Source organism: Rhopilema esculentum, chromosome 20, assembly GCF_057945365.1.
Source record: "Rhopilema esculentum isolate cy_ngs chromosome 20, ASM5794536v1, whole genome shotgun sequence".
NCBI classification, from domain to species: Eukaryota; Metazoa; Cnidaria; class Scyphozoa; order Rhizostomeae; family Rhizostomatidae; genus Rhopilema; species Rhopilema esculentum.
This window is the reverse complement of record NC_142834.1, coordinates 5,292,677-5,307,430: the sequence shown is the minus strand read 5'-3', so window position 1 is coordinate 5,307,430 and position 14,754 is coordinate 5,292,677. Positions and strand designations below refer to the sequence as shown.

The 14,754-nt window shown below is 36.7% G+C and overlaps 1 protein-coding gene across 4 annotated transcripts in view; it reads right to left on the bottom strand.

Moving 5' to 3' along the window:
- Nucleotides 1-2,451: 2,451 nt before the first annotated feature.
- The window catches only part of LOC135687049 (insulin gene enhancer protein ISL-1), a 55,441-nt gene continuing 43,138 nt past the window's right edge, over nucleotides 2,452-14,754 (bottom strand). For all 4 annotated transcript variants that reach the window (XM_089114694.1, XM_065203493.2, XM_089114696.1 and 1 more), the window contains 4 exons: nucleotides 10,890-11,082; nucleotides 5,411-5,679; nucleotides 4,769-5,106; nucleotides 2,452-3,938 (listed from right to left, as the gene is read on the bottom strand). In XM_089114694.1, the coding sequence (XP_088970820.1) occupies nucleotides 3,627-3,938; nucleotides 4,769-5,106; nucleotides 5,411-5,679; nucleotides 10,890-11,068 (1,098 nt within the window). In that variant the 5' untranslated portion in view covers nucleotides 11,069-11,082 and the 3' untranslated portion in view covers nucleotides 2,452-3,626. The remainder of the gene's footprint in view (nucleotides 3,939-4,768; nucleotides 5,107-5,410; nucleotides 5,680-10,889; nucleotides 11,083-14,754) is intronic.

Here is a 14,754-nt window from a genome sequence, read left to right as displayed (position 1 = left end):
ATTTGTCAATATTTACATAGAATTACTGCCTGCTGCTGTTAAATGCTTTGACTTTCTGTATGAATTCAAGTATCGTTTTTTAATCGTATCAGAAGATTCAGCATCGTGCTTGTAGCTATAATTGCTAAATTTGTCTTTATTTCTGCTTCTTAAAGTTGCTTCAGATTTTCGTAGTATTATAAATCTTAAAATTTCAGACCAAACAAAAGAATCACTCGAAAAAGTAAAGCAAGAGTTGTAAGAATTAGTCCTGATTTCCAGTAGACTTAATTAATGGCCTAGTAGTAGTTGGTAACTAGAAAGTGACGGGTGGAAACCTAAAGGTCCAGATGTGGACAAAGGCTCTTGTTTGTAGGTGCAATGGATTCTGCTTGAACTGCTAGGCCACAACAAAATACGCGTTATAGGCAAGTCTCTTTTACTCTTATCTCTGTTACTTTTAGGGTATGAATATATATATAGTACAGAAATTCTTCCTGTTTTAATTTGATAGAGTCCTTTCTCCATTGCGCCTTCCTTGGAGCGATTAATGCTTTTCAACTGTAAAATATATGTCCCTTTGATAGGCATACTTTTCGAGGAGACCGCCAGGCATGCTCGTCATATTAAATGGTAGAATAGCCTCTTTCCTTTAGTAAAGCTCTCTACCGCCAGTACCTTCATGAAATCTTGGGTGGTCATTAAGGGTTTATATCGATGTGTGTGGCCAGACACCTTTGCCCTATTAATTGGTCACAAATTTTTAACTGTATCTTCTGACCGCAAAGGTGAAGGGTCGTACAAATGTTTCCAATATGGCTTCCTCGTTTACCCATTTCTTTGGACTGATGAGAGATCTTAGAAGGGATAGTTTGCATTGGAATTTAAATAATCTCAATGTTTGAAAACTTTCGAGATTCCATTTAGCACGAGTTTCCTTCGCCAAACAGAGGATCCCTATCTCAATGGTTACAAGCAAGCTTTCCTTACTCTTCAGTCGTCACTCTTGCATCCCATCGTCTATTTGACTAGCTGAGCAAATGGTCTTTGGAACATATAAAGTCACGGTCCTGCTTTTTCGCCCAATATTCTTGCGACTCAGTCTCTATATTACGCCCCGTATAAGCCCACCGTACAGTCTTAATGAGGCAATCGAAATAAACAGGTCACAGGCGTAGAGTGACATTTAGTAGGGTAAATAGGTTATGGGAAGTGATTGGAAAACCCGAATTGAACAATGGTTTATAGAATACGTTATGTCTCTCCATACGTTTTATACATCTTATAGAAAACGTGATGTCTATACATTTTATTGGTAAAAGATGTCTATCGAGAATTCAAGTGTGCTACACTTTTAATTCTATCGGCTATCTTTATCTGGTAAAAATCATAAGATTGTTTCGCAATGGAGAACGATATGTTGACCTTGGGAGATATGCCTTCTTCGGAATGACGCTTTATGCATTCTGATGATCAGGTTATTTTACGTTCTGATGATCAGGATAATCTTGCAAAGCCTGACCTCTACAGCAACCGGCCCTATGCATGTGTTTTTGAGGTCGCTTAGGCAGGGAGAACAACTTTCGCCAGCTTTGGCAATAGGCTGTGATTCTACTTCAAAATTTACTTCATGCGCACAAGCTGAGAGGAAGCGATGAGATCAGAAGATTCACAGTGCGCGCGCGCGATCGAGCCAAATTTAACTGAATTGGAGGTGGGAACTTAGAGACGTCTTGTTTTAATCTGCATATAACATTTAACATTCAGCAACAGACTAGTTTAACGGTATTCTAATGTTTATAATATTTTATGCATAGGCCTACAAAAACTCGCGTCGTGTGAGCCTTCACCAAACACGAGTTTTCCAGGTCTATTGTGACTCGCATCGCTTAAATTCTTAACTTCTATTGGTTTAAATGAATTGGTGATGGTTTGGGACATTAATATTTACTGTTTTTGTGGTTCAACTTGCTGAGATTTTTTGGCGACGAAATTTCTCAAATGTTGCCGCGGTTCTTCAGCTTGATACATCAAATGCGTTGCTGCATAGTTTAAAAATTCCAATCGTTTTGTTGCTTTAGTGCTTTACCCAGTGCATATTTCTCTTCTTACTTTGTTTTGAAAGCTGAATAGCAATTTGCTGCTTGAGAGGCCTGTGGATTTGTCTATAGCTTAGAGGCAATTCGTGCAAGGGTAACAACATTATTAATTAGGGCACTGTGCACGAAGCTTCAGTTAAAGGCAACCTGTCACGACGTTGATTGATTACAAGAACATAGGGATTTTTTTTTGTTTCCAGTCCCCCTTTAATTTATCGCATTGTAAAAAATATGGCGGAGCGCTGGAATCGTGTTTAGGCTATTGTTTTAGCTGTTGTTCTCGTTAACCAATCCACAACGAGAAAGATTGCCTTTAAAGGTTCCATTGTATTACCTCTTGTTGCAGATAGATAAGAGGCCAAAAAAATTCCTCTGCCATTCATTATTCTTTATAATATATTTACAAATGTCTACATCTACAGTTTGTTTGAAACGCAAGTAAATAAAACTTAACTAAACAAAACAAGTAACAACACCAATTCGTTATGTTTTGTAAATTACTCCAAACCTCACTTTACGACTGTTTTACTTTTACCTCAAACTAGGATCTATGAACATATGTTTTGCCAAAGCTGGGGCACATACAAAACGTAGATTTTATGAGGAGAAATAGTTGAAAACTTGCGGAAGGCCTCGCCTACCTCTGTTAATCTTGCGGAGGATCTCGTCCTCCTCAGTCGCTAATCATAGTAAAACCTCTGAATTTCTATACCTTATTTTATCAAAAATGAATACCACGAGCACTAGCACCATAAAGACTGAGATCGAGACTAAAATGTTGTCCTTTATCCGAATCTGAAGTACAATTGCGTACATAGAAGTTTGAAGTATTTTTCAAAACGAGGCCGTTAATTGAATTGATGTATTGCATTAGATAAAAGTACTAAAATGGTTCGCAGTTGCCTGTTCTGCGATGTCTTTAATTAACTGCAACCCAAGCGTTTGAATACAAAGAAAATCGCGTCACTTAGTAACAGTCACAGCTGAATACATGCTCACAAATATATGTTGAAACTTACGCAAAGCAAGCAAGTTTATAATCTAATTATTTCTAAACCAGTTCATCCTTGTACCAATGTTCTGAAAGCTTTATATATACATTATACACAACGTTGTGAAAAATTACCCAAAAAGCAATTAATTCTCAATGGATGATTTTAATCCTGATTTGAATTTACTGTACAAGTCAGGAATAAGTAGCTTGCAAGGTTTTAAAAGTTAAACTTAAGTGAACTGAAGTTTGAACTGGATCGGGAATAGCATTTGGTATCTGTGATCATAAATCAACCTTTAGAAATCGTTTCTGCTCTAAAATAGCTTGACAATAGATTAATGTGGCAACTTTCTGGGAGCACAGGGGATCGACACCACAAAAGCAGTAGGACCAAAGTTCCAGCCTGACCTAGAGGCGTCCTCAGACAAAAGTGATGTCCATCAGATGGTGTTCAGCTACTATTTTTAACACCCTATCACTATCAGTATTATCACAACTTTTTCTCGCCCTGACAAATTAATTACCCATAGTAGATATTTTACAATGGTTTGTCTTTAGCTAACAAGCTGCTGGTAATGGCTGGCTTGTGACGACACACCTTCTTGGTGATACGGGTAATCGAAGTTGTCGTATCGGTTCCACAGGTTATAGTCTGCAAATGACGGGGCCTCCCTGTATTCTGGCTGCGCAGCCATCAGCCTCAGGTCTTGACTATGCTGTCTCCCATAGCTGCTTGCAACGTGTGACGACATCGACATAAGAGGCAATGAACGCACAGTTACTGGTAGAGGCGGAGAACAACCAGGCAAGCTAATTTCGTCATTAATAGAAGACGAGTGTATTGACATTCGGTTCTGCAAAATATCCTGTAGAAATCATAATATTATGTTAGATTTTGCCCGATAAAAACATTGTGCTTAATATCACCGAAAGTTTCCAATGAAACCAAACAAAGTTAAAGAAATTTGTGTTAAAATTATTCTACTTTAACTTGAAGGCTTTCGCGCAACCGGCAACCTTTGCGACTAAATTTTCAAAACCGGCCTAACAGCGTACCGTATGAAGGTAACAACTGCAGTTACTTTCTTTTCGCGTGAAGCTTTTAATGATGGGAAATTGCAAACCATGACCTCATCAAAATGCATGTGCATCAAAAGGCAGCATTTTTGTCTACCACATTTTGGAGCTAATATTGCGTCATAGACGTCTACAGCCAGTCGTTTGATTAATTAGAAATACATAGAAAATCTTCCGCAAAATCCTATCCAAACAAGATAAATCACTAATCCTTATTAGCAAATCTCTCGAACTGTTTTATCAGCTGGGGTTTCAACCCCATAGACAGTCGCATTGAAAACAAGCCTGTTTGAAAGGTGATTAAATATATACACGGTGATATTGCTGTTTATTTAGAATTCCAAGGGTGAAACTCAAGATATATACAAACAACTAGACGATTGATTAGCTCAGGTTTGCACAAATATACTTTGAACTAACATAACTGAAGTGTTGCACAAGTAAAGGCAATTCAATGTAATTTGATTTCAAGCTGGAAGGAGAATTTCGCATCTAAATCGCGTCGTATGTAGTAGCGTGAATCAAATCTTTCAGCATTCACAATCCATTACTTGATGGCATATTCATATTTTCTGGCTTTCAGCCTTTCGATACAATACTGTTCACCTAAAAAACTCACCCCAATCTTGCCACCGTCACCGCCATTTAGCATCATCTTCTTCTTGTCCTTGCATCTCTTATTTTGGAACCACACGCGGATGACCCGCGAGCTTAGTCCAGTTAAATCTACAAGCTGCTCCTTCATCACAGAATCAGGGCGCGGGTTTGCTGCGTAACAACGTTTCAGCGTTGAAAGCTGTTTTTCATTTAGAACTGTGCGAACTCGAGTAGGTTTATCTTTTGAGTTTTTCTTTGAATTTGTCGTTTTACCCTTGCTGTCTTTTGAAAATGCTTCGATTTTTACTTCCTTGTCCGAGTTTGATGTCATTGGAGAGGTTTCCAGATCGACACTCGATGCTAAAATACAAGGTTTAGGACTGTAATAGCTTGGGCGACGTGGGGAGAGCGAGATCATTTGACCAGCCCCTGTTTTTGTCACACTGCTGTCAACCAAGTAACAATAAGTGCAATAGCATCAGGACTGTTCAAAGCGAATTGAGAACAATATATTTTAAGTTAAAAGAATGTCACAATTGAGGGTATACAGTCAATTTAGCAAGCATAACGGGGATTGTAGGATAGCAAAAACTAACGATATTAAAAATGTACGTAGATGACAAGACGTCCCATGGGGTTGCAGTCATTGGTCACTGCGACTTACCTGTGTCCTTGAATGTTCCAATACTGACATTGCTATTTACATCACTCCAACTGTCTTCCGAAATACTCACTCGGTCTTGAATGCAACACTCGGATTGGCAGAACAACAGGCCATCGCTGCTGACGGAGAACTGGTCGCCGGGTGAAAGTCGCCCAGAACAACCCACACACGCGAAACAGTCGACGTGAAAAATATGGCTTTGGGCCTTCATTACCAAAGAGTTCTTTTCAATAGTGTTGTTGCAACCTCTACATTGAATAGCAAACTCCCTATAAGAAAGTTGGGAGAGGGTCATTCTAGGAATATTTTGGCCTAACAACCTTAACAGCAGCGATTATCCAAAAGATTTTCTTTATTTCATCCTGCAACAGCTGGGGTAGCTATGAAAAGCTTCTGTTTTATCAAGAGTAAAAAAGGACGAAAAAGTGCCTACATGGACCCCAGTGCATAAACTAATTTTTCTTAATCTTGGAAAATCGTCATGCTTCAGAGCCATGCTAGATATTTATGTTGCTATTTTTAAGTAGACAGAAATTTCACAACACAGAAATTATGATATGATATTGATATGAATGATATTGGTAATGTGCAATGAAGAAATACATCTACGGAAAAAATAAAACTTCAAAAGCAAGGCCAAAACCTCCCGTGTAATTGTTCATACCAATGTCAATTATTGTGTTTTTTAAATGATATAATTTTCTTAAAGGATATTGAGTGTACTAGGCCTTATCGATTCAAGCAGTGATATTTTTCAAAACTTACAAGCGCGAGGCAATGCGAGTTTTATCGCTGTTACTATTACCATCTTGCTGCTCAAAATAATGGATATCAAATCAGCGCTTCATTAAGAAAATCTTTATCGATCGTAAAGATGATTTCAAGCGCGTATTGTCTGTCGGGCTTGCATTTGGACGCCGTAACAAGCATGGCGTAGGCTGTTTTCGCAGGTTTTTTTGCCCAGCCGATTTGCACTTCTAGGCTGACGTTTGTGTCGAACGGAAACACACCAAAAACGATGTACCGAAAGTTCAAATAATCAAGGATAAGCAAATATGAGAATAAAATTAGAGACCTGACACTTCGTTTTCATAGCCATGCTTTTAAATAAATACGTAGCAGTGAGCGACAACTGAGGCTGCTGTTTTCCAACAAAGTCGTGCAAAAACCCATTCCAGTTTGCTTATGATGCACAACACGTTTTCACTTCTACTCCTTTTGCAGATAATAGACCGCATTTTTCACTGTGAACTAACCGTAATACTTCAATAGAAAGAAAAGCTAATAGCTCATTACGAAGATGTTCTTATGTCTACCTAAAGCAACATTATTAAAGTAATACTCCAAGGATATAAACGTTTGGGAAGCGATAGATTGTTTATTCCAGACCAGCGTTAACGCGAGTAAAACCATTGATATTCTCGCAGCAGCTCAAATAATTCGTAGGCTATGCACAATTTTTATACGAAACCTTTGATATGATACCATGCCCTAAGATATCAAAATAATTAAAAAAATTCAGCAATGGTCACCCTCAATCTTCAGAAACTTCTTGAAAATCTAACTTATAAAGATGGGATAGAAGTTCTTTAGAAAATTTAGTAACTCTTTCTGGTTGAACTGACATTGATAGAAAAAAGAAGTATTTGCGACTGGTTAAGTGTTCTGTTTTATGTTGTCTAATGTTAGGTTTTTTGTTTTTTTAAGTAGCTGTTTGATACTATATATCAAAGAAATATTTAAGAACCTTTATCTGCTGAAAATCAACAAAAAACAAAAGGGAACGTATGTCAGGTGCATATTAAATAAGTTTAGTGGTGAATGGACATAACAGCATCATGGTATGGATATTGCTAAAAGAGGGTAGGGTTAAGGAGCTGAGAAGGAGGTGTTTCCATCCGACGAAATTTCGTGTCGTATTCTTTGTTTGCAAGACCTATATCCAATGCTAAGCACTCCTTTACTCATACAAAACCTCGTTTCAAAGTCCGAACAGAAGTAACAAATTCCATGTTACACTAAGCATGCGCGTATGAAACCATTTTAAATTTGGCCCCCATTTAATTAGTACCCAATCAGCGCGAGAATAGGTTTATTGCCAGTACACTAGGTGTTATAAATGAAGGTATTCCCTAAATTGCTTGAGATGGTACTGAAGGTCAGAAAATAATACGACACGATTTGGAGAAAGAACTTTTGAATACACACTGAAAGGTACAATGTGCAGAAGAGTTTGTTAAATTTAGTCTTGCAGATTTTACTGAACATATTTGAAGGTAGTTATTCAAAAGTAAAAAGAATTTGAAAATAAAGCAAAATATTTCAACAAATTCTGGTTGAACCTTGGAAAAAACAAAGACATCTTCGGATCATCTAATGTTTAGCTATTAGTATATTAGAACTTACATTAACTAAAGGGCTAAAATGAAGGTTACTACACGTATTTGCTTGCTGTAGTCGTGAAGATTGAGTAAAGTCCCCATATAAAGCCTTCACCTTTGGGTGTTGCATCGTTTACTTTGGCTGGGTTGTCTTGAACAAACCCACGTATAAATCTAACCGCGTGCAACGATAATCTTCAGCTTTCCCTCAGCAATGGCGCGATCAAGCTTTAATTTTGCAATATCTTCTCATCAAAGAAATAGCTATTTTGTTATCAATATTCTATGATTACATGCGGTCCTTTGATCAAAAGACTTCGTGATATGATTGTTTCTCTTAATTCAAAACATGATCTTTCTTCCTTTATAACCCGGTTCAAAGCTAAGCTATTGGAAATAGGCAGTTAAGTTACCCAGTAGAAGAGAAGTTTCAGGATTATTTGCTGTGTGACCTCTTTCTTCTTCGTCGATACGATTCTGTTGGACGTCATTATATTCAAGCAGAGACTATACCAGAAAAATGATATGCTAGGTTTACTTTTATTATTTATCATGCTGTATGGTTCTACAAAAGACTTAGCATATGTTTATATCTTCTGCAACCATACACTTCCGAAAGAAAGTTTTCATTTCTCTACCCAAAATGGTTTTTATTCTTAATTCAAATCAAAAGAAAAGTTCAGAATTTCAAGAAGAAAACCATAATAAGAAATTTGAAACACCTTAAGGAAAAAAGCGAATAGACCATGGTTGATGAATATGAAAATTAATGGAATCATGAAATATGTAAAAGGAATAAACAGTGACTTGCATTTCTCTGTTTATAAAACTTTTTTAGTATGTAGTTTGTATTCTGAAAGTCATGAGATTTCTCATTTTCCTATGTACAAAATACTGAAATACGAAACTGAAAGACGTTCATAATTTTAAATTTGTATAAAAGTTTTGATTGGTGGTTCCTTCAGTGAATCGTTGTAAACTGTATCGTTCTTCATTTTGTAATGTCTATACTAAGTCATGCCTTTTTTTAAATTTCAGTTTAACTTTTACCTGCAGTTGTTTTTAAACAAAAAAGACCAAAAACACGATTTTCTAATGGAACAATTACCGTTTCAACACAAACGTATTGTTGTATAAACTTTTACGGCAGATACCACAGTGAATTTTAGGCACCTTACCACAAACGGGAAAGCTATTTGTCTCTGCTAAAAATTGTGAACCGAGTAAACAAATTATCATGAATGTAATATAATCTTAACTATCCTATCATATGTGTTCATAAATTCTCTAGTCTTTAACACACTGGTTTTAATTGCAAGACGTATAAGTGAAATGGATTCCGTCGACCATGAACTAAAATAAGAATTACCAACAAATACTATCGTAATAAATTTTTCCTTGAAACTTTTAGAATAGCATTACTTGTATGACAATCTATGACACACCACAGCAAAGTATAATACTTCAAAATATACATTTAAAAGCCAAAACACTTTGACAATCTGTTCCGGGGATCAACGATACATGGTACAAAGGGAAATAAAATAATGCCACGTTGGAACAACATGTAACAAAGTGTAAACAAAACGACAATCACTAGTAAACAAAAATCGCGTTAAGAGCAGATTTACTATTTAAGCTGCAAATCTTTTATAATTTCAACAGGTGCTTATACATTAAAGCTTTTCCCAACGATGATATATACGAAGCAAATTTTTTCCTGTCATTCACTCAGTAGTGCCAAATATAAATTTTAGTAAACTCCATAGTTTCGATATTTTATAAAACATTACTCATCTCCGCTAAAATCACTGCTGCGCTTAACCGTCTTTGAACTGAAATATTAAACTTGCCTAAAAAAGTTGAAAACCAATAAGACAAGTTCTAAGAGGACATTTCTAGGGAATAATAATGCGATAGGGATGTTTTTCTTCTTCAATTGGCAACCACAACCTGCCAATTGTCACAGACTTTTCTGTATCAGTTTCTGTTGCCTCTTTATAGGGACGAGTCATGTTTGCCTGAATAACATGACATAAATAAACATGTTTCTGACTTTCAGACCTTAGATGTTCTATTGAGCATCAGCCATCACCCACTCCATCCTGTGTTTAATCCAAACAAAAACAAACGAACTGTCTCGAGCAAATGAGCATCATACCATTAAATGCAATGCAGTATCATAATGGCTGTAATAGTTTACTGGCGCTACACTTTTCTTTGTATAAATACCTCTAGTTAAGATTAATCCAGAAAAAGCAGTGACTCGTTTTTCCAACGAGACGCGGAATGCATTGGTGAGAATCTCGATAACGATGGTAATCCATGTCAAATCGGAACGAAAAGGGGAAACGATGCTATAGCAGGCTGAAATAGACTTTGTCTGAATACGAGTTCTGTATCAATACATAATGTAGGTCAGTTTTCCATGCAATCTCGACATTTGCAACACAAAAGGGCTAACTTGTTAACGATGAGTTTTAGAGCTAAACGAAGATCTTCTATTTCAATCTACAATTCAGAGTTAAACCCTTGGTGTTAAAATTTCAGTTAAACAGGAGTAACTTAAGATGAGAAAGAGCATGTCTCCTTTGAAACAAAAAAGCAAAAAGCAACTCGAAAGTAAAGGCTTTGAGCATTGAAATATGAAAAAAATTGTTTTTTTAAGCAAAAAAGATTCGCGTGCAATTAACATCAAAGATTATTCTGATCAGCACACCTGAATAAAAGATGTGAGGTTTAGGATTACCAGCAAACGTACAATGCAGTTTAATGGTTGTTCTTTTTGCGGATTCTAAACAATTTTGTGAAAACATGCTGCAAATCCTAACTTAGTTAATTAAGAAGAAGAAGGCGATCAAATATAAAGATTCTATTCATTAATTTAGCTTTTTATCACTGTTTGAATCACGAAATATAAATACGTAATAGTGATATGAATTGACCATTTCTTCAGTCCATACTCAAGAAAGAAGAGAGAGAACGAAAGAGACGGATCTTCAAAGCTACGATTACTGTGATTGACACTAGCAAGCATTGATGTGTGAAGACAAAAAGACTGTTGTCATTATATGAACCGAATCCAATAAGCAACTTACTTTTCATAATCGTCTCTACAGAATAAACTGCTATTCTTTACGAAGCAAGAAGGTGAAGAACTCAAGCTGGCGTTGCAAATGGAGCATCGTAGACAGGAAGAATGCCATTGAAGATCTGGTGCAACTCGGAAGATGTATTCGTCTGATATTGTTGCGTCACATCCATGACAAACAGCCATTCTTCATGTGAAACCTGAGTGAATACAAGTTGCTTCAATCAGCCGTCCGCTAGACTTGGCTATACAACACTACCAAAAGGTCTCATCAACATGTGCAAATATAATTGCTAAGGGGGTTTTCAGCGATCCTATCACGGGGGGACATACTAATACTGGCAATATGTGTGAGAAAATGAAGTCTGGTGTTAACTGAATTCTTTATCCATATTTTTACAGTGGGAAACATGATATTCCAAAGAACACAAATAAATAAAATCTCTAAATATATGACCTCCTGAAATAATCCCGCGCTAGTGTTCATTTATAAGGATAAAGGCTGCTCATTAATTTTGCTCTCCCTGCGAACCTGATTTGCATGATAATTTAGACTGTACTTAGATCAACTTTGATAAAAGCAGAACGTTATCAGATCCTCGTAGAAACTTTCACTTCTTAATTAGGTGTTTTACTTTACTTTAATATTTCACAAGTATTCTTGAAATAAGCCTTTACTAGATTTTATTAATCAATACGTTTTGACAATTCACTTAAATATATGCTATCCCTTATTCTTTCGTTATTTTAGGTCTTTGTAATACCAAAGGCTTTCTGGTGCTCTTCTAAAATTGTTCAAATTACAGGCACATCTTTGTTGAAGGGGTTTTGTTCTGCATCCAGACCAATATACATCGTTATAACTTTGCCACTATAACAGTACTGCAAAATACCGTTATTCCACGATCAGTTTTTTCATCAATTCACCAAAAATTAAAATAAACACACTTTTTCTATCGATACAAAAAGTTTCATATCTGTGACAAAAAGTTTTGATTTCTTCTCTCCTGTATAAATTCCCTGGCTCAGCTTTCTCCATTTCACTGGAAAACTTTTTACATTAATGCAGGTACCAATTATCTTTATTTAAGGCAGCATTTAATAGGAACAAATTGGATTACTTAGCGTAATTTGATTTAAACAATGTTATTACGAATGAATCTCCTGGAACAAATAAAACCTGATTATTAAAGCCTAGTTGCAGCTTGAAAGAAAACTTCAAAAAAAGGTTTTCTGCGTCACGAACCATTGCCCAGGCCGCTGCAAATAAGTGCAGCTTTACTGCAAATTCACGAAACATCTGGACAAATTCATGATTTTTCATCTTATCTTCAATTGATTTTGAGGGCATGTTTTCGACAAGCCTTGTCAAAATGAGTATGATGTTTAGTTCTAAATTTTACCATAGTTCTACTTTAATAAATTGAAAAATGCAAGAAAACAAAGAGAGTAGCCCTGGGCAAAAAAATAAAAAGCTGAGAGATAAAGCGAAGTAGTACTGGGCACTAGTACATTGAAATTTTCCCGCCGAGAAATAAGAGCCCAGATCACTCATTCGTCATCTACTGAAACAACACAAAACTTTGAACTCGATAAACATGAATTCAATCGCCAAGTCAACACCATTCAAAAAGAATGTCATGGTAAGTATTGCGTCTTTGACTTTCAAAACAGTTTTTCATTTCAGGATGCTTTATCTGCAACAGAATCAATCTCAAAGCACGGTATCATAACAACGCTCAAGGGAGGGGGGCGTGGGTTGCAACAACCATTCGATTTTTGCAATCTGTTGGTGCTTTTTGGGGGAAATCTTCAAGTATATAAGCAAAAAAGAATGGCTTTCCCATCCATCTTGTCTGCAAAATCGACCAAAAAGATACGGACTCCGCGATTGCTCTCAATACGGATTTGATGGAAATTACTGTTTGCATACCTGTCAATAAAGCGCTAAATTCTGTATAGACAGAGCTGTTTAGTTGCCTGATGACCGCATAAAGCGTCCGGTTCTATACAAGAACATCCTAAATATGAATTTATTCACATTTGATTTTGGATTTTTCAGAACGGCTAATTGATTCTGGTGCCAAATACAATATTTCTGAGGAAAACAAATGGCCTAAAATCTTGGTCGAGTTAAGTGTAACTTGCTAAAAATTTTAGGCCTTTGCTTAGCTCAATAACCGTCAAGGGACTGCAAACTCTGCGAGTCTCGTGCCTTTCACGATTTTCATTAACAAAACAGTGCTGCAAAGCGAACACATTTTCTTTCAAGTTTCTTTGTTTCCATGTTGTGTCCCATCATATCAACTACGGTTGCATGCGACACCTTTAAAGAATTTCGATAGAATGTCGGAGGGTTTAAATCAAACCCGTCTTAAGGCAACCCAAAAATCTGGCTATTTCCTCAAAAAACAAAAACATTGATCCCCGATCAATGTATCTAACTGTGGAAACCTTCCTTAAAACATAAAAAACGATGTCATATCTGCTATACTTTCTCTTGTTTTTGACCAGCTTTGCAATCCTCAGCCAATGCTGCATTTATTAATATCCTGTGTATTTCTAACGCTACATAATCAAACGAGCTAAACAGACGAAACCTGACGGTACGCGTGCTTTGAATAAATGTAGTGAAAGCTACTGTTCAACAGACAAAAGAATCAAGATTTCAAAGCTGTCACACGAAAAGGGGAAATACGACGCATTATGCTTTCAAGTTGCAACACTATCCGCCTTGCCTCGCTACTTTTGCTTCGATATTCGTTGATCGTGTTATTTTTGACAATATTCATAATCGCAGCAAACCGATAATCGTTAACCACATTCAAATTTGGGCCAAATTCGCGTTATTGCGAAACTATAAGGTTGTCTATAAAAAAGTAGTAAAGGTATGAGAAAGAAAGACCCTCCTCCGTAGAGCCCCGTCAGCTTACCTTTTACGCATATTATTGTTGTCTTGCGAGCAAGGGTTGGGAAAATCTAGAGAGATTTCAAGGGTATAGCCCCCCTTAACAAGCGAGCACATTTCACATGGGCAAAAATGTGTTTGCACTCCTTTATTATGCCCTTAAAATTCCGCGGATGAGCTATTTCCTAGCAGTCCTGCGAGTCTGTAGATAGTTTAAATGAGTCATGAAAAAGAATCCATTACACAAATGCAAGCATATTGGGTGTGTTCATGGGCGTGGTCATGGGCGTGGTCGTATGAGTGGTTTTTTAGTAAAAGTTACCTAGTGCAGTGCCCATCCTAACTTTTAAGAACGGCAACCATACTTAAGACTTCTTCTTAGCAGTTTTTTCACCAGCTTTGTTCTTTTTAAGGCAGCTGTAGGCTAGGTCACAAAATGTTAAATTTTAGTATACAGGAAAGATACGCCCCATTCAGGAAAAAAAAGTACTCGACCAGAATTTTTATATTGACATCCAGGTCACACTTTACATCTATGTTTTCTATGCAAATCCTGCGCACACTTTTAGAAACAAAATGCATTGAATGTCTTCAGAGCAACTAAGACTAAAATGAAAATCACTTGACTGTTATGAAACGAAAAAACTAACTTGCATAAAATCATCTAAGTTTGACAGAAAACGGAAAAGGAATACCGCTAGCCCCTTTAAACATGCTACATGGGATGCCCTAATATTATGAAAGAAATTAACCTCCGAAAAACAAGAATGCTTGTCAACATATAAAGGTGTAGGCCAGGCCAGTTCGCCATCCACCCCTTATAGAACCTCAAGAGACTTTGTTTCAAAACATCGCTTGGCACAGCACCAGAGCACAGAACTTGAGGCTTTGAATTCCACGTGTCTTAATATTTGCCTATAGTTCAAAGATCGTACACATTAAAAGATTTTGTGCGCCACTGCTA